Source organism: Rattus norvegicus, chromosome 9, assembly GCF_021556685.1.
Source record: "Rattus norvegicus strain SHRSP/BbbUtx chromosome 9, alternate assembly SHRSP_T2T, whole genome shotgun sequence".
NCBI classification, from domain to species: domain Eukaryota; kingdom Metazoa; phylum Chordata; class Mammalia; order Rodentia; family Muridae; genus Rattus; species Rattus norvegicus.
In genome coordinates, this window is record NC_141542.1 from 26,264,967 (window position 1) to 26,288,417 (window position 23,451).

Here is a 23,451-nt window from a genome sequence, read left to right on the forward strand (position 1 = left end):
TGTAGAAAGGAATCTGGTATTATTATTGTCCATATTATTGGTGGCTTCACATATATACACATGAGATAATTACAATGAAATAGTTACCAAAGGTCTGAAACCTTTTGACATAGAAATATTGATATATTGTTACATACATACATACATTCAATAACAAGATCTAATGGTGAGTCTAGTCTGTTGCTGTGATAAAAATGCCCTGACAAAAAGCGATGTAGAGGGAAAAGGGTAACAGTTCCAGGGGAGAGGGCCATTGTAGCTAGAACTTAAAATACTAAGTCACATCACATCCATAGTCAAGAGCAGAGAGAGAAATAAATGTGAACATGGAGCCACCCACAGTGGACTGGGTCTGTCCACATCCACTAATGTGATCAAGGCAACTCCCATCGTCCCCCAGACACACCACCGACCTACTTGATCTGAAAATTCCACCGAGACTCCTTTCCTAGGTGTTATTAGATTGTGTCAACCTGATAATTAGAACGAATCATCACACCATCCAAGCTCCTGGGACCCAGGATGAGACACGGGTTCTCGGTGTAGCTGTGACTTAGTGTCTGGATGCCTTAGCTTTTTCATAGTCACAGAAGGGAACTGTTCCTTGGTGTACATAGACTGACCTGTCCTGATTTTCTATGCTGTACAGAAGAAGCCAGAGGGGGCATTCCAAGTGGCTTCTGAAGGGAAGGTGGGGGTCAAGAAAGAGCCAAAGGGCCAGTTGCAAACAGGCAGCAGTTGCTTCCTGGAGCACTGAGGCAGAACGATGCTCTCTGTGAAGTTGTTCTTGCTGGGAGATGGATCTTGGTTGTGTTACAGCTTAGGATAAAAGACACTTTTCCTCTTGCTTTGAACAGATTTGAAGTGCATGTGTTTGCAAGTTTTGCTGTTGCCCTAATCGCTCTTGCCCAGGCCAGTTCCCCTAAATGGGGGAGCTTGGAGGCTGGGAGTGTGCACGAGCTTATTTTGGCTTCCCATCTTCCCACTGGATTTATGGATGGTGCTGAAATCGCACATGTGTGCAAAAAAATGCTCAGCCTCAGCTTTGGGCAGTGTAACAGTGTTTCACAGCCCTTGGAAATATGAAACAATGTTGCCATCATTACGTGGCTATGACAGATTGAGCTACTGCTGAAACACACAGGGAGAAGTAAATCTTTCTCACTAGGGTAGGCCAACCCAGTGAGTACCCCATACAAGCTCAGGCCTGACGCACACAAAGGTGCCTTTCTTAAAGAGGGTGTGTGTCACGGCTTTCCAGACAGGGATGCAAGCTAGACTTTGTGGCTCTATGAGAAACGTAGACCACCATCCAATGTCCACTGGGAAATGCTCTGTGAAAGAAGCTTCCAGAATATTATCTGCTTACCGATTTTACTTCTTGCTTCATTTATACTTTCTCCCAGAGCTTTTGCTTCAGAAAATCTGGAGAAAAAGAAAAAAAGAATAAAGGTAATTTTTACTTCTTGCTATCCGTCCTATATTATGTTTGAAAAAATAAGGGATGGCCGAGAGGTTGCTAGGATGGGATGAATATAAAAGAAAACTGAAATAAGCTTAATATGGTAGGCTTACAAAGAAAGACTGGAATTTGCATGATTTGCATCTACTTGGAAACAGAGCAATGGCTTGGTGAATAAGAAGAACACTGCCTGCACTTTCAGAGAATCTGGGTTTGATCCCCAGCACTGGATGGTGGCTCGCAACCATCTGTAATCCAGTCTTGGGGGATCCAACACCCTCCTCTGGTTTCTAGGCACATTGCATAGGTGTAGTGCACACATGGACATGCAGGCAAAACACCTGGACACATACACAAACAAAATAAAATAGACTTTGTCCTTATATTTGTTAACGAATTAACTCAATTTCTAAGGTTTTATTGTCCAAGGATACCGGAGTGAAACGTGGTGGTAAGGTTTCTCTACCGTGACCTATCAGCCACCATGCCGACATCATAGTTAAAGAAAACATTCTAGATACCATTGACTTCTTTACCTACAGCACTGTAGAGATGTCAGCCACTCATGACCAGTCGGGGGACAACTCAGGACGCATTCTATGTTGGGTAACAATAGCCACAGTGCTTGAACTGATCTAGGAAGGGGTCTATCTATGTATGGGGTGTGGTCAAAGTCCTTCTTGTGTAAGTTGGGAGTGGCCAGGATTTTGAGGATTCACAAAATTTTAGAAATGTATTCTTCTAGAAGTTTCCAAAACATATAAAACAGAGAGCATGTTAGGCTAAATCTTACTGTCCCAGTTTTCTATTGTTCATAGTTCAACAATCTCTCTTCTCCCTCCTCTTCTTCCAACCTCCCCAAACCCCACAGGGTACCAGAGCAGCCTCGCTATCTTAGTGTTTGGTCTGTGACTCCCTCATCTGCATGGAGCTGTAGCAGAGGAAGCAAGGGCCGGGGTACCACCAATGCTCCGTGATTGGTGGGAAAGTGGCAACAATTCTGGTGTTGCTGCTTTCTGCATCCATCTGTTTGGCCTGGGATTGCAGACAGGCAGTCCAGGGAAGAGGGCTGAACTTGTCTACAAGGCTGGGTGGCTAAGGACTGCAGCCCTGGCTTCCAAAAGAAGGCTCCTCATAGGCCATTCATGTCTTCTCTGTGAGGGCCTGTCACCACTCAGGGACCCAGTGTAGAGGCATCTGGCAAGAATGTAGGCCTTTTCAGCTCAGCGATATTCTCATGAAGCATGGCCGAAGGAGCTGGATTCCATGTGCTGAGGACTGGCCACCGCCAGGCAGCAGAGAGACCTTTGTTGGTGAGCAGGAGCCCAGGTTGTGCTCTAAAGCAGTAACCGCATCCTGGAAGCCAAGCAAGTTTCTAGTGAAGTGGTCCCCGCAGACGGACAGTAGGGTCATCGACACTGACCAACTTTCTCATCGACACAGGTAACTGACATGGGGTCTGATGGGACTTGGAGAACGCTCTTAGCCCTTAGTGTGTGATAGCTAAAGATGTGACCCACTCAGTGGGCAGCAGCAAGGAAGCGCACGCCTGGCTGCCCAACACACGAGTCACTCAGAACTCCGGCAGGGGCTGCTAGGACCCAAATGTGAGCGAGCCTGCCTTGGGAACACTGATTTAGGTTACCTCCAGTTTCGTGGTCCAACACCGAAGCAGTTTTACGGACTTTATTTTTTTTATGGTAACCCGGCCCCCCTCCTCCAAAAAAAATCTCTAAGTCATGGCATTAAAAACACACCTCCGTGGAAACAGCAGAAAGGTGGGTTACAGTTAGGTAGCTGTTCTCTCAGGACAGTCTTAGCCTTTCTGTTGGTGGAGAATACTTTTTGTTCTTAGTCAATACACTCCTTAGGTTTTTATCTTTCTTATTAGGATGACCACTGTGACTCAGAGTTGTGTGAGGAAAGGCTTTTGTTAGGCTAAAGATGGCTCCTCCTCCTGCCACGCTTCGATCTCTCCTTGTCATGGAAGATTTGATCAGCGAGTTAGCCACCTCTGTAGACAGCTTCTTTTCAGGAATTCACGCACAGAGAACAGAAGTGGACGACAACTGTCCGTCACTCTCCACCTTATGTTTTGAGAAGGTTATCTCTTACTGAAATTTGGCTAGGCTGGCTGCCTGGCGAGCTCCAGAGGCCGGCTTGCAGCTGCCCTCTGTGTTACAGCCAGGGTTACAGGGGAGGCTGGCAAGCCCGGCTTTCTTATGTAGGGGCTGAAGACCTGAGCCCAGTGCCCCAGGCTCCTGCAGACACTTTTCTGTCCAAGCCTATGGTGATGAAGAGCCAGCCTGGCTTCCTCTCCATCTCGTTTACATATTAAAGCTTCCTGTCTGCGAGTCTCTTCTGCTGTCCTCTCTGGCCAGCTGAGAATTCCTTCCTCCATTCTCTGAAACTGCTAAGCAGTTTCCTTGGTTGCTGAGTCCTCAAAGTCAATTTTATATAGGCGTTCTCAGACAAAATGGTTTTCTGAGTAGCGTGTGTGTGTGTGTATGTGTGTGTGTGTGTGTGTGTGTGTGTGTGTGTGTGTGTGTGTGTTCCTGTGTGTCCAGCTTCTTTTTAAGAACCAGGGGGATGCTGAGATTCTAATCTGTCTCTGTTCTCAGAGTTTATAATTCTAGTTCGGCAGACAAAGTATAAATATAAGTATAAAAATCAAGTGGAAAAATAATAAAGGTTAATATTAAAGTCTAACAGGAACCGGGAGCTCCTGTTTGTCATGAGTAGCATTTCCAGATGGTGCCTGTGACTTCTCCGGCCCACTTCTCTACTGCCTGTAGACTGCTGTTCACTTCTATGCTACAAGGACCCAACTGAATGAGGGGGTGATTTTCTTGGGTTAGCTCACATTATTAATGCCTTGATTTCCAATCATGGTTCTTCTCTCTGCTCATTTCCTCTTTTGTTACTTACTGGGGACTTTGTGTCTGATAGTTTCAGTGTATAAGAGGATTTTGACACAAAAGAAAAGCTCCCAGTGCTTTGCCTGGGCACTGATATTTACAGAACACAGGGTCGCCAGCCCCTCTTATCATTATAATAGGGTGACGAATCATGCCTGTACACGGGGTTATTATGAATGACAATTACTTCCCACTGGGGGAAAAGCACTCCGCTGAAGAATTGGTTCAAACACTGTAGGCCATGGGAAGGCAAATGTCCTGTTAATGTGACATCTTATTTCTCTTGTCACATACAGATAGCTAAACCTCCCCAAGACCAGGGGCCTGCACTTGGGCATACTAGAAGTCCATGCACTGGTTGGGGATTTAGCTCAGTGGTAGAGCGCTTGCCTAGGAAGCACAAGGAAGTCCATACACTGAAATGTACTGGTGGACAGAGAATGGACTACCTCCTATTGTAAAGCATGGGTCACCCATGTGCCCTCCTGAAACCCTGAGTGGAGAGAATCATGGAGGATTCAACAGCCCCTCCATTAGGGATTAGTCTGTTGTGGGCTAGAGATTTGCATTTGGTCAGGTAGATCCAGTCTCCACAGGATGACACACCAGAACCATCAGCCCACAGAGTTCCTAGATGTGACACAAGGGGAGAAAGATGGGAGGGCCAGGCCAGTGGGTCCTGGGTGCTGAGGGAGAGTAGAAAGGTGAGAGCTACATTAGGGTGGGGAAACTGAAGGCCAGCCCAAGCCCTGATCTCTGGTCTGTCTGAATTCCTCTCTGACCACCATTTACAGTTGTTTGCCCTGGTCCTCCCTGCCACTAGCGAGCAGTAGAGCAAATATTGGGAAGGCACCAGGATTTCTTGAAGATAATATTTTCTACGTTAGAGCCATAGGGAGGTCTGTGCTTCTGGGGATTTATCTTTATTTTTGCTGTTGGAATACAAACAAATATGTTTGTTGTTTTGTTTTTTGTTTGTTTGCCTTTTGAGATATAATTTTCTCCTAGTTCTTTGCTATAGGCCTCTCTCTCTCTCTCTCTCTCTCTCTCTCTCTCTCTCTCTCTCTCTCTTTCTGTGTGAATTCATGGTGAGTGAGTGTATGTGTGTGATGATGGGTCTTCTCAGTTGAGTGTGTGTGTATGTGTGTGTGTGTATGTGTGTGTGTGTGTGTGCCTGCGCTCATGCACACACGTGCACACATGCACAGGTCTAGAATCACCCAGAAGACACCCCCTGGGTATGTGTGGGAGGATATCCTCAAGATGAATTAAGTGAGAAGGGAAGACTCACCCTCTAAGCTAGCGCCACCTTCCAGCTGGTGGCCTGCCTGAGTTTGAAGACATCCCAGGAAAAGGCAGCATATATGGTTGTTCACTGATACTAGACTTCTTTTGCCTTCCAACATGGACAAAATGCCAGTGACTCCATTGGATATCCATGCTGTCGAGGTTGGACTGCGACTACTGAGTCTTCTTGATTTGTTGACTGGCAGCTGTTCTTGGTCTTTTTGGTTTGCAGAAGCCCCCTGTTGGACTGCCCAGACTGTATTCTGTAAGCCAACCTAATAATTCCCCTTCGTGTTCATTCCACTGTCTGTGTTCCTCCCGAGAACCTGCCTGACACAGCCAGTAATTTCTAACAACTGAATAGTGTCTGTGGATGAGGAGAAGAGCAGAAGTCCAGGGGGAAGACAAGGCTCCCAGGGGTACCCCACTGCCTCTTGGCATGAAGCAGTTCCATAATGACTACCCTTATATTAACATTAAACAGATGTAGAATTTTCTTTTTAGAATGGGCTGGTCTCCTGCCTTTTCATTGCTTTAAAGACTGACGTTGCCTGGAAGACATTTTGTTTCCCAGAGGAGTGAGTCTTGTTCATTCCTTTGCACAATGGCCAAGAGGAAGATGGGTGTACTGCCCACTCTGAGCAAACAAGAACGCTTCCCAGTAAAATCCCAGTAGCTGCTTAGGTTATCAGAAGTCTTCTGGACTGGAGTCAGGCAGCTTTGTATGGAGAAGCCTTTGAGAGAGCCACACATGCTCACACTGACAGCCCATGACTCGCTTCCCCATCAGACATAGATCCAGACTCAGATACAAGTCCAAAGCAACCGGGAACCATCATGACTTCAGAGAACAAAAGATGAAGTATGTTGGCCCTGTTGGTGGTTTTAAAATTTGGGTACACAAAGCATCAACAGTTGGTGCGTGCATGTGCACAGTGTGTGTATGTATGTATGTGTGGTCCAGTGCGCGCACGCGCGCGCGCGTGCGTGCGTGCGTGCGTGCGTGCGTGTGTGTGTGTGTGTGTGTGTGTCTGTGTGTGCTGTGTGCAGAAGTCAGCTTCAGGTGTCGTTCCCTTAGCCCTGCCCCCTTGTTTCTTTGAGGTAAGGTCTCTCTGGCCCCATCCCTGCAGCACTGGAGAGGCCCTTGAGTGGCCAAGTCCAACATGAAATGAGGCCCTCACGCTTAGTAGGGATTACTGTTACCAGTGGGCCATCTGTCTACCCCTATTCCCAGGGCAGACTCAGGTGGGTCTTTTTGTATGGAGGTCTCTGGATTTGGGTAAATACATTTGTAACTCTTTGGAACTCTGTTCCTCCCAAGTTTTGCTGTTAATATTGATGCTTGTCGATGTGCAAGCATCTAGTCCATCACCCCGCACTACATGCTAATCCATGGACTTTCTGTTATATTACCTGTCAAGTGCTTAACATGGGGACTGAGAATATGGTTAACTCTCCCCAGCTATAGGCAGTGCAGCCATGAAAGTTCTCCTATATGTCCTGTTAGGAGCCCCGGTGGGATACTCACCCCCAATTAGAATTGACAGGTGACAGGGTGTACACACTGCTTGGGACAAAGAGGGTCTAGCCCACTCGCCAGAGTCCTGGACTTGTGTTGTGTGACTGGGCTCCTGAGGAGCTCTGAGATCTGCCCCTACCCCTGGGAAACAGCTTCCAGACAACTTTCTCACCCTTCCTTTGTAGCAGCTAGCTGTATTGAACCTTCACCTCTTTCCTCAGACCTCTCAACCATGACAAGTCTTGCTTTGAACCAAAAATATGGAGGACCTAAGAATGTAATTTGATTTATATATTTAACACCACCCCCTCTGTGTGTGTGTGTGTGTGTGTGTGTGTGTGTGTGTGTGTAGACCAGAGGCCAATTCTATTGTTCTCTCTTGCTGCTCTCTTGGAGACACTGAACCTGCAGCTCATTTCACTAGACAAGCTGGCCATCAAGTCCCAGAGAACTGCATCTAACCCTCTCTTTCCAGTGTTGGGACTATAGGTACACGATGCTGGTGACTAGAACTCAGGTCCTCAGCATGCACAGCAAGCATGTGACCCACTGAGCCACGCTGCCAGCCCGACTTACTTCCCCCTGGAGATTAGGAAGGCATTTGTAAGAGTCCCAGGTTGCTGAGAATTATCTCCAAGGCAAGCATTGTCCACAGAGCTAATGTAGGCAGTAGCAGACCCTTGATGGACAAGCGGCTTGCAGTGCCAGGATGGTAAAGCTCAGACGGGAAAGAGAATTGTACCAGGGTGCCCACAGGAAAATGTGAAACCATAAAGACTTTAGACCTCTCTTGCAGGCACTAGGCTGGCCAATCAGAAGGGTGGAGTTTCTGTACTGGCCGACCTGAGCTGAGGGGGACCGGCAACTCTCTCACTTCATCTTACCTCTGCTTCAGAACCTGTTTGTTGTCCTCGATGGTGACACTGTCAGCGTGGTCCCTCTTGAAAATCTCAAAAGCCTCCTGGCGTCCCAGTGACATCTCCTCTCTCATCCCTATTTGGAAACACAGGGGGATGGCTTCAGTCACATCATTCTGGGATGCCATTAATTTCATTGTCACTTTATTCAGAGCTGGCCCAGGGCTCCCACAAGCCTATAGCAGAGAGGCTGTGGCCAGACAGGTGATGCTTGACCAGAGGCTGTGAATCCACGTGACGCAGGGTGGGGCTAGGGATAGGGCTTGGAACGCCTGGTGAGAGGAAATGAGAACCAGGCCTCCAAGCCTCAGATGGCGAGCACATCTGGGAATCTACTCCCTGCCACCCCTTGGTGGCACAGTTCTTCCTGTTTTCCCCTTACGCCCCATTTTAGGTTGTTAAACTTCTCTTTGAATTTCCAGGCATTTTAGTAACACAAATTAGAGCCCAGATTGAAGGCTAGAGAATCTACAAAGTTCTGTTCTTAGTGTCTATTTTCTATTTAATAATTATCCCGCCTTACGCCCTGTGGCCGGTGAGGAAGGCCGTGGTCCTTAACCAGGAGTTAGTTATTCGCTCCATTCCAAAGCCCATAGTGGGAGGTCCCTAGTTTACGTCCAACTTTAACACCCTAATTTACCACTGCTACTTGCAAGCCAACCCTCATGGCTTGGCTCTGCTCTCAGCACAAATTCTGGAGCCCCAGCCTTAGAAAGTAGGTCCTTTAGAGGAAACAGGTGGCTCCTTGTACCAGCTTCCCCAGTAAGCAACCTCCAGAGGGAATGGTCAGTGCAGGTGCGTCCACAGGTCCTCAGGAGAACCTAGGCCACAGCTAAGTTTTGGATAAATCTACAGACTTTCGTGTCTTGAGAGAGGATCTCTTGTAGCTCAGGCTGACCCCAATCATTCTGCAATGGCCAAGGATGACCATCCTGGTCCCAAGTGCTGGGGCCCATGTGCCACCACGGATGGTTTAGGCTGTGCTGGGAAAGGAACTCAGGACTTGGTATGTGCTAGGCCAGCACTCCTGTGCTGTAAAAAAAAAAAATCTGCCATTCGCCTCCTTACTCTATCCTCCTGGAGGCCCTTTCTCTTCTATTCGTCCGATTCCTCTGCTGATCTTTGAAAAAGTCAGCCCTAGCCACATGCCATCTCCCTGAACCCACACAGAACAGATTGTCCCTCCACCAGGCTTGCGTCTGGGACAGTCAGTCCAGCAGACACTGACTCTGTGCATGACACTCCTTTCCAGGGAAACGCAGATTCCTCCAGGGCCACGGATCGTAACTTCATCTGACTCCCCGGTGTTTTGCTCAGGGTTTGTATTCAGAAGACATTCAGTTTATGTCTGTTAGTCTAAGTTCACAGGGGCAGTACTGAAGTGGACGGGACGATGAACCTGTTCTGACTGCTGGAGGAACGAGGCCCAGGGCTTTGGGAAGCACATTCTTAATGGCCTTCGTGCAGCACCCACTCACCCTGTTTCCCTGGAAAGAACCTTTCTATCTCCTATCCTCAGCTTGAGGAACTGGCCCAGCCCATCTGACACCAATTTCATGACGAGTGTGGTAAAAATAGCACCACAAGGAATGTCTGGATGGCACAGCGTTGAGGTGGTGATGTGCACGGCACCCCACACTCTCTGGTCAGGGCTCATTCCTGCCTCCGTCTGTTACACACACTCCTGAACCTACTTGAGACTCACTGAGATCAGCTCTGGTGCACAAGGGATACTCACAGGGTGTGCATCTTCCCACTGGAGTCCAAGGGAAGCCCGAGAATGGCTCCTTGGTCTCCTCTGTCTCCAGACTATGCCCGATTGTAACACAGCATGCTTTGTGCTGTACAGTTAGCCCACAGAGATCACTCTGGGGCTTTCTGTAGGACCTTAAGGCTGCCTCCCCCAGAAGAGGCTTTTACTCCTCAGATTCTATCAGGACTGGGACCGAAGGGGAAGCTCCATGGTCTGGCCGTTTCTTCTCCAGACCCAGCCTTCTTTGCTATGAGAACAGAGTCCATGGTATTCTTGAGGAAGTAAGTCTGGGGGAGAACTTGTAATCAACTAGACAGCCTCTGGGTTGTCCCTGAGAGGCTGTGGGAACGGAAGGACATGGAAGGCAAGTCCTTAGAGAATCTAAAAGGTTCTGCTATGAAACTTGGAGCCATCAGTGTAATGTGGTGACTATGAGCTGCTGATTTTCAAAGACTGGATAATTGAGAGGACAAGAACACACCCGTTCTTACCACCATGAGGTGCTCCTACTATGCTGGAGAATGCATTCTGGATGTGGGTGGCTTGGCACTGGTGGCCAAGGCTAGGTGGACATGGGTGTAATCAGCGAACCTGGCAAATAGCTTTGCAAGCCATGAAGAGAACGGGGTCCCTGACCGCAGTGGTTTATCTGAAGGGGGAGCAGGGTCTGGATTCTGCAGACTTCGGAAGGCTGCTTCACGGAGCACGCCACCTCCATGCAGATGCCTGAGGGATGGACGCCGTAAGCAGCTGATGCATGTCAGCCTCATTTCCACCTCAGCCTTCCTCCTGGCTGCCCCTGCCCTGTGCACAGACACCATCTCTCTCTTTTCAGATTATACAGGCACTCAACTCCAGGTCAGCCCCCAAGTGAAGGGACAACTGTTAAGGGTCATCTCTGCTTTCCCTTTTCTCTTTGGGCTTAGGGAATTAGTGCTTCCTCCTGTGAGCAGTGCTTGCCCTAAACGCACTGAATGCATGAGAAAGGGTAAGGATTGCAGACTGTACTTGAGAGCTCATCTGCTACCGGCAGACATCTATTTACCCTCTCCCTCCAGAGGTGTGTGCTTATCATTGGCACAGTGCTAGGCATGCAACAGAGATGTGAGATTAGGTGGGTAGATTGGAGCTTTGATGGCGATGTTTAAAGTGCACAGAGTCTAAAGAAAGAGGAACAAATGATTGCGTTACAGCCTGCTGTACCACTGAGAGAGGAGCAGGAGATGGTAACTGCTCTGAGAGTGGCCTTTGGGAGGTGGAAACATCCTTCAGGATGGTGGGGTATCTGCATGGGGAGAGACAGGTTCCATATGGTGGGAAGAGCATACACAGTTTATGTTAATTATCCCACTCTTCACAGGGGCTGGGAAGCCCCGTGCTTGATCCCCAGCACTGAATACGCTGTGTGTGGTGTCCCGCATCTGCACTGTAATCCTAATATCTGGGAGGTGGAGGTCAGAAGATCAGGAGTTCAAGGCTATCTTCACTTATAAAAGGAGCTCAAGACCAGCCTGGACTATGTGCTGAGAGGGTGATCAATATATGTGGATGACCTCAAATTCAAGATCCTGCCTTGGCCTCCCCAGGGTTGAGCGTACAACTGTTCTCCAGCACGCCCAGCCCATGGCTTTGGTAGAGCACACTGAGATGCTGCAGGGATGTGATGCTTGTGTCCCCAGTATTCCTCTACTGTCATCCCGCTGGGCAGGACCACACCCTGTACCATATGAAGCTGGAATCCAACAGTCCTCACCCTATCACCGTATGCTACCACGCCTCTTCCTACAACAGCTAGCCACTGCTGGCTTTGAACCCCTGCTCCAAGAAGCTTTTACACAAATACAGCCCAGAAGTACCACTGTCTCAGGAGGAGCAAAGAGAATGCGGGCAGTTTCCTGACAGCTAACAGGGTCTGCAGAGCACAGAACTGACCAAGTCTCCATCCCGGTGTTTTAGAATCAGCTCCTCGCAGAGGCCAGAGGCCTTAGGAGTTCTGACCTGTCATGATTTGTTTCCCTATAGGGAATTGTAGGTCATAGTTCCCAGAGCCAGATCACAGAAAATGTGGATGGCTACAAGAGGCCTCCTGTCTTGGTGAGTCACAGAACCACCTTTAACCCCTACAGAAGTGTCCCCTAAACGCAACCCTCATTTTTCCATGGTTAGCTGGAAGGCATTTATTTACAAGTCCAGAAGACAGATTGCTGGTCTATTTTTGACAGCGATGAAGAGTGCTTAGACAGAAATGCAGCCCACACGGGATGCTCCAAACTGGTCTTGGGGCTTCAGAAGCATTGGACTTTGAAGGCATTAAATTCTTGCACACTGGTCCCCTGCCCCCTTTTTATTTAAACATTTATTTATTTTCACGGATATGAGTATTTTCGTATGTGGGTGTGTCTGTGCACCGCACGCATGCCTGGTGCCCACAGAGGCCAAGAAGGCACCAGATGCCCCGGACTTGGAGTTACAGATGGTTGTGAGCTGCTGTGTGGATGACGAGAATGAAACCCAGGAAGAGCAGACAGTGCTCTTAACTGCTGAGCCATCTCTCCTGCCCCCCTTCCTCTTCTTTTATTGTTCTTTATTTTTTTACCATCCTAAAAGTGAATCCCGAAATTTTTCTACAGAATATAATTCAGAGTGTTCAGAAGCTCTCCCAACCCTTAACACAGGGTCCCATGGAAACTGAGTGGAAAGAACCCACTGGGGCAGTGGAGAACTCCTTCTGTCCTGGGCCTGCTGTCAGATTTCCTTTAGTCTGGGCCATGTGGACCTCAGCTTATTTTCCTGGCTGTTCTTACACAATCTACTACTGCTTATGCCATTGTTTCAAAGTTACCCCAGTGAAGGATGAAGACTCGAGCTGTGTGCTGGGAAGGGACTTTGTGCACTGAGAGCCAAAAATATATTTTCTTTGGGAGACACGTCTTCATGCAGGGCTCCGGTTTTCCCTGACAGAAGAAGAGGGGGAAGAAACGAAGACCAATAGGAATGCTGAGAAGGGTAGGGTGAAGGGAGGTGGCTTCCAGGGGGAGAGAGGGTTTGGAGGAAGCTTTTGCAATGGTAGGTGACAGAATGGCTCTGATAAACTGTATGGCTGTATGTGGAACAGGCCACAGGCAGGCATCAGGTATACTTTGGTATGGTAATCAATACAAAGCTTTAAATATTTATTTGTGTTTTATGTCAACATGTGTGCTCGACTAGTACCCTCAGTGTCCAGAAGAGGGCATCGAATCCTCTGGAACTAGAGTCACAGGCTTGAGTTGCCATGGAGGTGCTGGGAATCAAACCCAAGTCCTCTGAAAGAGCAGGCAGCTCTCCTAACAGATGACCCATCTCTCCAGCCCTTGATAAGAGGTTTTTACAGGCAAGAAAAATTCTCAGTAATTGGGAACTGCATGAAATATAATATGCATATTTTCCTATAAACAATTAGAAGAAAATTCAGTTTCATCCCTGCCTGTGTGCCTAAGTCAGAAGGAACAGACAGGGGAGTGGGAAGAAGGAGGTGAGGAGAGCCATGAAGGGTTGAAGCAGACAATGTGTCAAGATGAAAAATGAAACAAGGAATTCAGGAGGCTTATGAAGAGCCAATGGATGGTTAGTCACCCAGTAGTCTCAAGAACTGCGGCACAGCCAAGGATGTCTTCAGGGACAAAAGAAGGAAATGAGGGTCCCAACCAGAGCCTCTGGGGAAGGGACAAGTCCACAGCTCAGTCCAGTGTGGAAGGTGCAGGGGCTGCAGATGATGACTGGGGGCTGAGATCTCAGAGAGACAGGGACTGGGCCTGAGGAGATGGCTCGTTGGTGAAGCACTGCTGTGATCCTAGGTTTGGATCCCTAGGCCCTACACAGAAGCCAGGAGTAGTAGGGGCTGACTGTTGTCCCAGAGCTTGAGGGGTAGATAGGCGGGTCCCTGGACTTCACTGGCTAGGGACACAGGCTGAATTCGTGAGCTCCAGGTTCAATGAGAGACCCTGCCTCAAAAACTAAGGTGGAAAGTAACTGAGGAAGATACTCCACATTGACTCTGGTCTTTATACACTTGCATGCACCTATGCGAACATATACATACAACACACGCACATACACACACACACACATACACATGTGTACACACACATACACACGCACACACACATACGCACACACACACACACATGCACACACACATACACACGCATACACACGCACATGCACACACACATACACACACATACACACACATACATACGCACACACACACACGCACACACATACACATGCACACACACATACACACGCACACACACACATACACACGCACATGCACACACACATACACACACATACACACATACACACATACACATACATACGCACACACACGCACACACACATACACACGCACGCACACACGCACACGCACACACACATACACATACATACGCACACACACATACACACACATGCACACACACATACACACGCACACACACATACACACACATACACACACATACACACGCACACACACATACACACATACACACGCGAACACACATACACACACATACACACACATACACATACATACGCACACACATACGCACACACATACACACACATACACACACATACACATACATACGCACACACACACGCACACACATACACATGCACACACACATACACACGCACACACATACACACGCACATGCACACACACATACACACATACACACATACACATACATACGCACACACACATACACATGCACACACACATACACACGCACACACACACACACACACGCACACACACACGCACACACACACACACACACAGCAGAGAACCATCTTTGAGGAGGATCGGAAGGAGGATCTGAGACACTGGCTTTCCTTCCTCCCCTGCTTTAGTAAGGAGGAAGGTCTTGGAGGCACTTGAAAGCGAGGGAGAGCAAATCCTTGGCCCCAGCTTGCTGCTTCCTCTCCTCACACCCATGGAAGACATTGCTGACCACTCAGAGCGCTCTGCCAGGGAACTCATTACGGCGTTGGCACTTGTGGTAAGTGCTCTGGGCAGGCTCTGTGGCACCCATCTCTGCCTCAAAAGCTCACCCTTCAAGGGGTTGCTTCCGGATTATAAGCCAATATGGTGACAAGTGGCACTTAGTGAGTTTCCTCTGTCCCCCGTCATCATCTCTGTGACTTTTGTTTTGTCGCTTTAAGAGCTGGCACGTGGACCGTCCCTGCCACACCCCTACCTCCTCACAGTGGTACTGTAGTCTTAGCTCCAATCGGTGAGAAGACTGTGAATGCACAATGAGAAGTCCTTTCTCTACATTTTCTGCCACCAGGGTGATAGAGGTCACCGTAGAAAGCAGTGCCGTTTGCCATGATTCTGTTTGCTTGAAAGGACCATGATTAGCCTAGCTACAATTTAAGGGGTTACTGGGTGTGTCCAGTGGGCGATGCAATCTGAGGATGAGGGGAAGAAAAAAATACAACAAAAAACCGCTTAGCCACACGGCCAAAGTGACTGCAGATGTCACCAACAGAGTGGATCTTTGGCAAGGCCAGGATGATGCTCATTTAACCACCTTCCTGCTTTTGACTGACAACTTCTGGAATAGGCCAGCGGCCCGAGGCTTTGGGGGGTGGGTCAGAGGTCTGCATCTCAACCATTGCTATCACCTGGGCTGAGGTTCTCGGATGAGGACCCGCCTTGCAGCTCCCACATGAAAGACAACAGAGGACAGCCTGCAATTAGAAGATCCCCGGGTGCTGGCTTGGACCAGGCTGAAGCACAGCAGGCTTGGCAAGGGCTCCTGGGAGGAGAGCAAAAGGAAAATGTGAAGTGGAAAGCCACATAAACCTTAGGAGACCCACCCAATGGTGGCTCCACATTTAAATAAATCAAATGGGTTTCGGACTCCTAGAGGCAGAGGTCCCACATGCCAGGGCCATCCCACGTGGTTGAGCGGGGCAGAGCTGGTGGGCTGGGTGGGATTACGGGGGTGGCATGCTCAAGGCCAGCGCGTTTTCCTTTTGCCTTAGTAACTCTGCATGATTCATCATCCCTGCTCCTGTGGCTCACTCTCCTACCTTCTCCATGGTGAGCAAAGTAAGGCTCGGCAGGGGAAGCAAGTGGACACTGAACATTAGCAGGAAGGGAAGCTTCTGGAAGGCATCGTGCAGACCCCCATATGTTGGTTCTGAAGGCCAACCACACAACACTCATTTTTCTTAGCCGAGCTCTCTTTGGTTTTTATGTTGTAAATGTTCTCATCCAAGACAAGTACCCATGTGTGCTGTCTGGAGATGACAGTGGACAGACATGGGCACTGAGCCCGAGAAGCAGTCTGGGCCCTACTGGCATTTCTGGGACTTGGAGCTGACTCAGTCATCTGGGGGAAGCTGTTGATGCTCCCATTGCCAGGCTGGGCCTGGAGTCCTCAATTGCTTCTGATCATCTTTAGTTCTCTGATGTGGAGGGTCTGAAGGGCCTCAGTGTCCAGTGCTGTGCCCGGACCTGTGTGCCCTGACTCTGAAAGTGAAGGGTCAGGTAGCTGACAGACCTTCTAAACAGGAAGCCTGCCTTCCTCTTCAGTTTCGACATCACAAAAGATGTCCTGGGTTACTTCCAAAGTGCAGTTAGTGGGACCCCAGTGTCTCGTGGGTGGGGGAAGGCTCTTCATCACCATCCATCACCCTGTGCTCTGGAGGCAGGGGTCAAAGTGTCACAGACATGGCCTGTCATTTGATAAGTGAGCCTGGCTCCCTGTCACCTGTCAGCAGTGCAGTGCATCTCTGTCTTTGTCTGCATATATATTTTGAAAGAAAAAAATGAAAGATTTATCTTGTAGCTAGGTAGCAAAACAAAAACGAAAGAAAAACAAGACTCAAAAAGACAAAAGCAGCTGTCTCCTCCCCGCCAACCCATCGTCCCTTAAATGTATGTGCATCCAATGCAAAGCTGTTCCCTCCCTAGCTCAGAAGATGTAGTGAGTCAATTAAAAATTTAATATGTCTATACTCATCACTTGGGGGTTGGGGCAGGGGGATTACATGTGACTCTGTGTGTGTGTGAGTGTGTGTGTGAGTGTGTGTGTGAGTGTGTGTGTGTGTGTGTGTGTGTGCGTGCATTCTCTGGGACGTGGAATCAATGCAACCTTCGCAAGTCTGCTGGTGGGAACTTGGCTTTGTAAGTTAGTTCCCCCAGTGGCCCTGTTAGCTGTGCACTATTGGGTCCATTTCTGAGGTTAGGTTACAGAAGCTACAAGAGACTGAAAGTCTCAAAATCAACTGTGACTGAGTGATAAATATATATCATGCTACCAGGTTTGACTCAACAAGCTCTTTCTTAATGTCTCTACAGAAAGGGACCTTTACTGAAGCATCGGTAACCAGAGTACATGTGCCTGAGGTGCAAAATTGAAGAGTTGATGTACAGATGCCATGTGGTGATGAGAAGAGTTAGAGTTAACAGAATCCAATGCACGGATCCACCTTGAGCTGTACGCTCTGTAAGTTTTATGCACCATAGGAATTTTAACTTGTTAGAGTTTCCACAATAGGCACATAGTACTGTACAGTAGAGACCTGGACTTCCTCCTCATGTGGCTGAAAGTTTGTGCCCTGTGCCCGACACCTTCTCATTCTCTCCAGTGAAAACTCCATCTGGAAATGACTGGGTGCCTTCTGGGCAATGCATTTCTACAACCCCCTCACTTCCTAGATGCCTCCTCTCTAGTTCGTGTGTCCTCAAAATGTATAGCTCCCAGCTTGCTTCTGGAAGCCTGTAGACACTGCAGACAAGCTCTGTGGACTGAAGAGATAGGCAGAGATGGAACCTCTCTGTTGAAAGTGGTTTTGCCTTATAAATGGTACTGTTAAGTTGTATGTGTAACTCTCATGTTCTTTCTCTGTGTATAAATTTTACAATATACAATCATCTGTGAATCACTTGTTTAAAAGTCTAAAAGGAAAGAGGGCTAGAAGTAGAATCACTTCAAGAGTGAAAGCGTAAGGAAGAGTTACAATTATCTTGTGGGTGCCAGTGAATCACCTGAAAGGCTACTGCTTGGAGATGTTCAGAGTATAAGAACCATTTAACACACTAGGATACTGCAGAGAGCTGGGGACTATGGGTTGTACAGGGAGAGGGAGTGGTGAAGTAGAAACATATGGTTTCTTTAGAAAGTCAGTTGTGTTGGATGGTGGGGAAGACACGTGAAGAAGTGAGTGTTTCCCTGAAACAGACACAGGTAAAAGGATGTTTTGCTGAAGCAAACATATAAAAAGACATATGATAGTAAGAAGGACCCGACAGGCACCAGACGATGCTAGATGGTATTGGTGTGCCTTGCCATTCTAATGGTCATGACTTCACGGAAGGAAACACACCAAAAACCTTCTGGTGGTGTTCTGCTGGCTTCTTGCTGCCAGACTCGATGGACTCGAGCCAATAGGAAGGGTGATGGCAACAGACCAGACTCATGTGGTGCTTTGCTGAGGCAAGACCGTGAAAGAACATGTGATGTTTGAGAGGAACATAAATAGGACTCAACAGACAGCCATGGAGGCTTCCATAACTACATTTACAAAACTTCATCGATCTCACATCTTCGTCTTCAAGAGAGGCAGGGCAGAAAACTTCTCCTGGCATCCCTGCTGGTCCTGGTCTCTCCTGCTGATTCATGCAGATTCGGCAGATGCCTGGCTGTTTCTACTGGGTCATGTTTACTATCCCGATGCTACTGAACTGGACTGTTGGTATACATATCTTGACAACACAGATTAGATTTGCTCCAAAGAACTATTTCTAAATAGGTCCACTTCCCCCATATCCTAATAACCTTTCATTTTTACTATTCCTGGTGGGCGATGGGCTAAAAGAGAGGTTAGAACATTTAAAAACCCTTATTTAAAATAGGTTTTTAAAAAGGTTAAGTCAACAGAGTGGTTTTAACATCTGGCCTGGCTCCATAGCTTCTGTGTTCTAAGAGTCCCCTATTACAACAATTCTCCTCATTCCACAGTAGGTAACTCTTCTCACTGGGACACTTCCTGTCTCAGGCATGGGCTTCCTCATTTTCCCACCACAGCGCCGGCTGTTGGGCTCTTATGGTTGTCCATCACTCAGGCTTTCCCTCTGGTAATGGTGGATCCATCACTTTTATCAAAGGCCAACCATTCCTTTGTCCAGGCTGGGGTACTCAGATGCCGCCCTGGGCTTCCCTCCTCCCACTATTCCTCTTCTCTGGCCTAAGTAACCCACTGCCTTTTTTGTATTGTTCCCATCAGCATATTTAAAAAGCCCCTGGTGACTGAGGTAGGATAGATGTTGATATATATAAACTGGTAGGTACAGAAATGTAAGGTTAGAACGTCCTTGTTCATAAACTGGAAAGATCACTGCTTGCAGTGGGACAATCAGACAATTCACTGGATACCGAGAGCTGGGAAGGGTGGCATGTTGCTACCTTCGGAGGAACATAGTCTCACACTGTTCTCTCTTTATCCCATTTATTGTCTAGTTCTCTGTCTACTTCTCTGATGCTTTTCACGCAGCGCGGAAAACGCTTAAACCAGGCCCTTTCTGCATTTTCCATCCATTCAGTATTCCTCCATCTCATTCTTTCAATGCAGTTGCAAACTGTCCATCTATCACACTGGAACTCATCTTTCCAGATCCACAAGGACCTTAACATTCCAAAGCCAGTATTTAGCTTTCTCTTCTTATTTTAGCAGAGCTCTTGTGAAACACTGGAGGAGTGCAGTCAGGAAGTGTGTGGGATGGCCTCTTCAGCCAGCCCGGAATGGTGGGAACAGGTGTTACTTCCTGACTTAGGCACGGTGACGGTTAGCTTTTAACTACCAACTAGCCACAACCTAGAATCTCCTCAGAAGACCGCTTCACCTAAGGAATTGTCTAGATCCCATTTTCCTATAGAGAATTGATTTGATTGTTTATGGACTCAGCCCACTGTGGGTAGCACCATTCCCTTGGCCCCCAACAGTATTTGAGAGTGAAGAAAGCTAGCTGAAGAGTCTCCAGTCAGGCAGCATGGGTACGATAGTTTCTCTTTGCTTCTTGACTATGAGTGTAGCATGAGCAGCTGGCATAAACTCCTGCCTTGTGACTTCCCAGTATCTATGGGCCGACCATTCATAACCCTTTCCTCCTTTAAGTTACCTTTGGTCTGGATATTTTATCACAACAACTGCAATATAAGCATAAACATACCGTATAGCTCCCGCATGATTCTCATGCCCTCCTCCTCCAATGGCTTGAGATGATGGTAGTGGTTCTTGCACAGCCTCTGTCAACCTGTGTGCCTAGAATCATGGCAGTTCTCTTACCTGCCCAGACCCATATTGTTACCCAGTGTGAATGAAGTCAATTTTCTTATAAGTCACTGAGATATGGTCTTGATTTACGGTGAGAGAATAACTTAGTTTATCTGCATTAATGTGCATCAGTTGACCCAAAAAGACCACCTTCCACCCGCCTGAAATACTTTCTGCCCCAGCCTACTGTGGCACTACCTTGCTGATGCCCATCTCAGCACCCCATCACCTCCCTGGCTTCTCTTTTGAGTGCCCAGAGATTGCAGGACTCCTCCCTAGACACATTGTCGTTCAACAGACAATTCCATTTGCTTACATACACATGGTTCCAAAATTTAGATCTTCAGCCGTATCCTCTCCTCTGAGGTACAGGTAGGCGCCCACCGGGAATCTGCATATCCCATTTCCACCTCCTCAATAGAAAATAGGAAGCTACCTCCCCCGAACTTCTGACAAGCTCACTGGAAGGTGTGTGGGATTTCACTCTACTGCCCTCCAGAGTTCAGAAAGGGGTGCAGTCCATTCAACATGTAGGAGCTAAGATGTCAGACCCCAGAGGGTTTGGCTTCCTGCTGGGGTGAAATCATGACCAAGGCATTAATTAATTTGGTTTTAATTATTAATCTATAGATGGCCTATTGTAGCAAAGTTGGAAAATACAGAATGGTTTAAGGAAGCTGGACAAAACCCAGCAAACCCCAGTACTACTTAGTGGCTGCGTTTCTCCTCCCAGTTCATGCTGTTCTGCTTATTACACAGTTAAGATGCTAACACTTCCAGACAGCTCCTCAGCCTGCTGATTCACTTAACACCACCTAATCGCCCCTTTCTGTGGTGCATCAAGATCTTTAAGAATATCACCTTTAACGACTATGCGATAGATCTTTCTTAGAGTCTATTCCCTTACACCAAACATTTGTATTGTTTCATACGCATGGTTTGTAAGTGTTGCTGCAAGGACTCTCTTGCTGCATGGCCGCTCGTCCGGAGCTAATCAATTGTTTCAACAAGTACTTAAAGTGCTACTGTGAAGTGCTCACTGTTCGTGGAGTTGGGAGCATGGTGGCGACCGAACGCTGACATCACCTGACCACCTCCCGCCTGCCTGAAGCACTTCCTGCCCTAGTCTCCTGTGGCATGACCAGCACCCCCTGTCATCTCCCTGCAGCAGGGAGAGACACCAGACGGCAGCGGGTGTCTAGAAAAGACAGAAACATTGAGGGAGGCTGTGTGTGGTACTGAGGGGAGTCAGAGGGCTGTTCCTCAAAGGCAGCTCTCTGCAGAGACATTTTGGGTGTTTTGGTAAGCCAGCTTCCCAGGAAGTTTAAAATTGAATTTCATCTTGCTTTCTAGGAAGCCGCGTGACCCTGAATGCATTTATGCAGGAAGAGCCACGAGAAACCTGTGTCCTGAAATCAGAATCTATGGCTTGACTCCTCTAGTCCCTGACTTTCATACGGGAAGTGGGTGAGCCTCAAATGTGTCTGTGTAATTGTGAAAGTGTGTGTGTGTGTGTGTGTGTGCGCGCGCGCGCGCGCGTGCGCGCGTGGGTGCGTTTGTGTATGCCCAGCAGGAGAGAGAGGTGTCTGTGAGAGCAGCAAGCTGGAGCCCAGGAGCCTGCACAAATCTCTCAATAGATGTGGTGGGCATGGGCAGAACTCAAAGGTACTGGACGCTGTGGGTGACTCTTCCTGTGTCTGATGTTTACAGGTGGCCAATGACATATGCACCTGTGCATGATGGGAGGCGATGGAGGGTGGCAGGAGGAAGGGCCCGGGTTTGAGGTTTGTGAATCAGAGGCTAAGGGAAAAGCCCCTGCAATCCGGGATCCGGAAGAGCTTTCACAATTCCCTCACTCACTGTGTTTGAGTGTGTATGAAAATGAATGGTTGGATTAAGGAAGCATCCTAAGTATCCATCAGCAGAAAAATGAATAAAGAGAGTGCAGTTTGAGGCTGGAGAGATGGCTCAGCGGTTAAGAGCACTGACTACTCTATCCCGAAGTCCTGAGTTCAATTCCCAACAAGTACATGGTGGCTTACAAATGTCTGTCGTGGGATCTGATGTCCTCTCTTGGTGTGTCTGAAGACAGCGAGAGTGTATTCATATTCATAAAATGAATAAATAAATAAGCCTTAAAAGAGAACATGTGGGTTATACACACATAAGGGATTTTTTTCTGGGCTTAAAGAAAAACAACGGTGTGTCATCTGCAGAAAAATGAATGCAGGAAACTAGAGATGATCACAGGAAGCAAATTCAGCCATGCTCATATAGGGTTCCTATATTTTATATAGGTCTATAAAATCAGGTTGGTAGATGTCATGGAAGTAGGACAAGGAGAACAAAGATGACTGGGCAGGAGAGGCAGGGAGAAGGGAGAGGCCTGGAGTGAGTGTACACCATGGGCAAAGGAGACTTGTACGCTAACGTCCTTACAGAACACAAACCATGTGAAATCAATATACAGTGAAAAGAAAACACATGGTGCTGGAGAAAAAGAAAGAGAGGAGGAAGGAAAGAGTGAGGGAGGGAAGGAGGGAAGGAATGAAGGAAAAAAATCCTCCTTTCTTCAAGCCAGAAGCAGGACTGGATTATGAAAGACATTGCTCAGTGCACGGGCCCTCATGTCCCCTCTGGGCCATGTGGGAAGGGGAAGAAGAGACGTGAGGAGTTAAGTGACCTAATGAAGAGGCATCTGGAGCCAAGCCAGGTCTGTGTCTTCTGCAGTAGGAAACGTGCACTGGCTAATGTTCTGGGATGGTGTAGCTGGGAGCTGGTGTGGCCCATTAGGACTGCCCCCTGCGCCTGGCCCGGAAGCTGCCTCTCACTTCACTGGGCTGTCTAATGAGCTCTGGGGGTGGGGTGGGTGGTGGTGCTGGGCAATAATTGATCTCAGGGTACGAGGGGCTCGGAGGGAGCAGACTGAAAGCCCCTCTGGCTAGACTTCCTCCTGTTAACAGACAACCAGTCTTTGAACTCATAATTATGAGTCATGGGGCTCCTAGCCTGGTTGCAAAAGTGTCTCATTTTAACTCAATTGTTAGTGTTTGTCCTGTTACCAAATCAACTATTCCATGTTAAAGGAGGATTGAAAAAAAGGGACATTTTCATTAAAAAGAGCAGAGTGGTTAGAGCCTGTGCAATGCCTTCCAGACGCGCGGAGGAAGGTTAAAGCTCGGCCCCGCGGCAGCAAAGCAACAAAATCCATCTCAGGATGGACGGAGGCTTGCTCTCCGCCCTCCGCAGCCGAG

General features: G+C 48.0%; 1 protein-coding gene across 2 annotated transcripts in view; it reads right to left on the bottom strand.

Moving 5' to 3' along the window:
- Window positions 1-23,451, bottom strand: part of Kif6 (kinesin family member 6) — a 295,931-nt gene that overhangs the window by 68,960 nt on the left and 203,520 nt on the right. For both annotated transcript variants that reach the window (NM_001431181.1, XM_087564678.1), the window contains 2 exon segments: window positions 1,370-1,425; window positions 8,071-8,179. In NM_001431181.1, coding sequence (NP_001418110.1) covers window positions 1,370-1,425; window positions 8,071-8,179 — 165 coding nt within the window.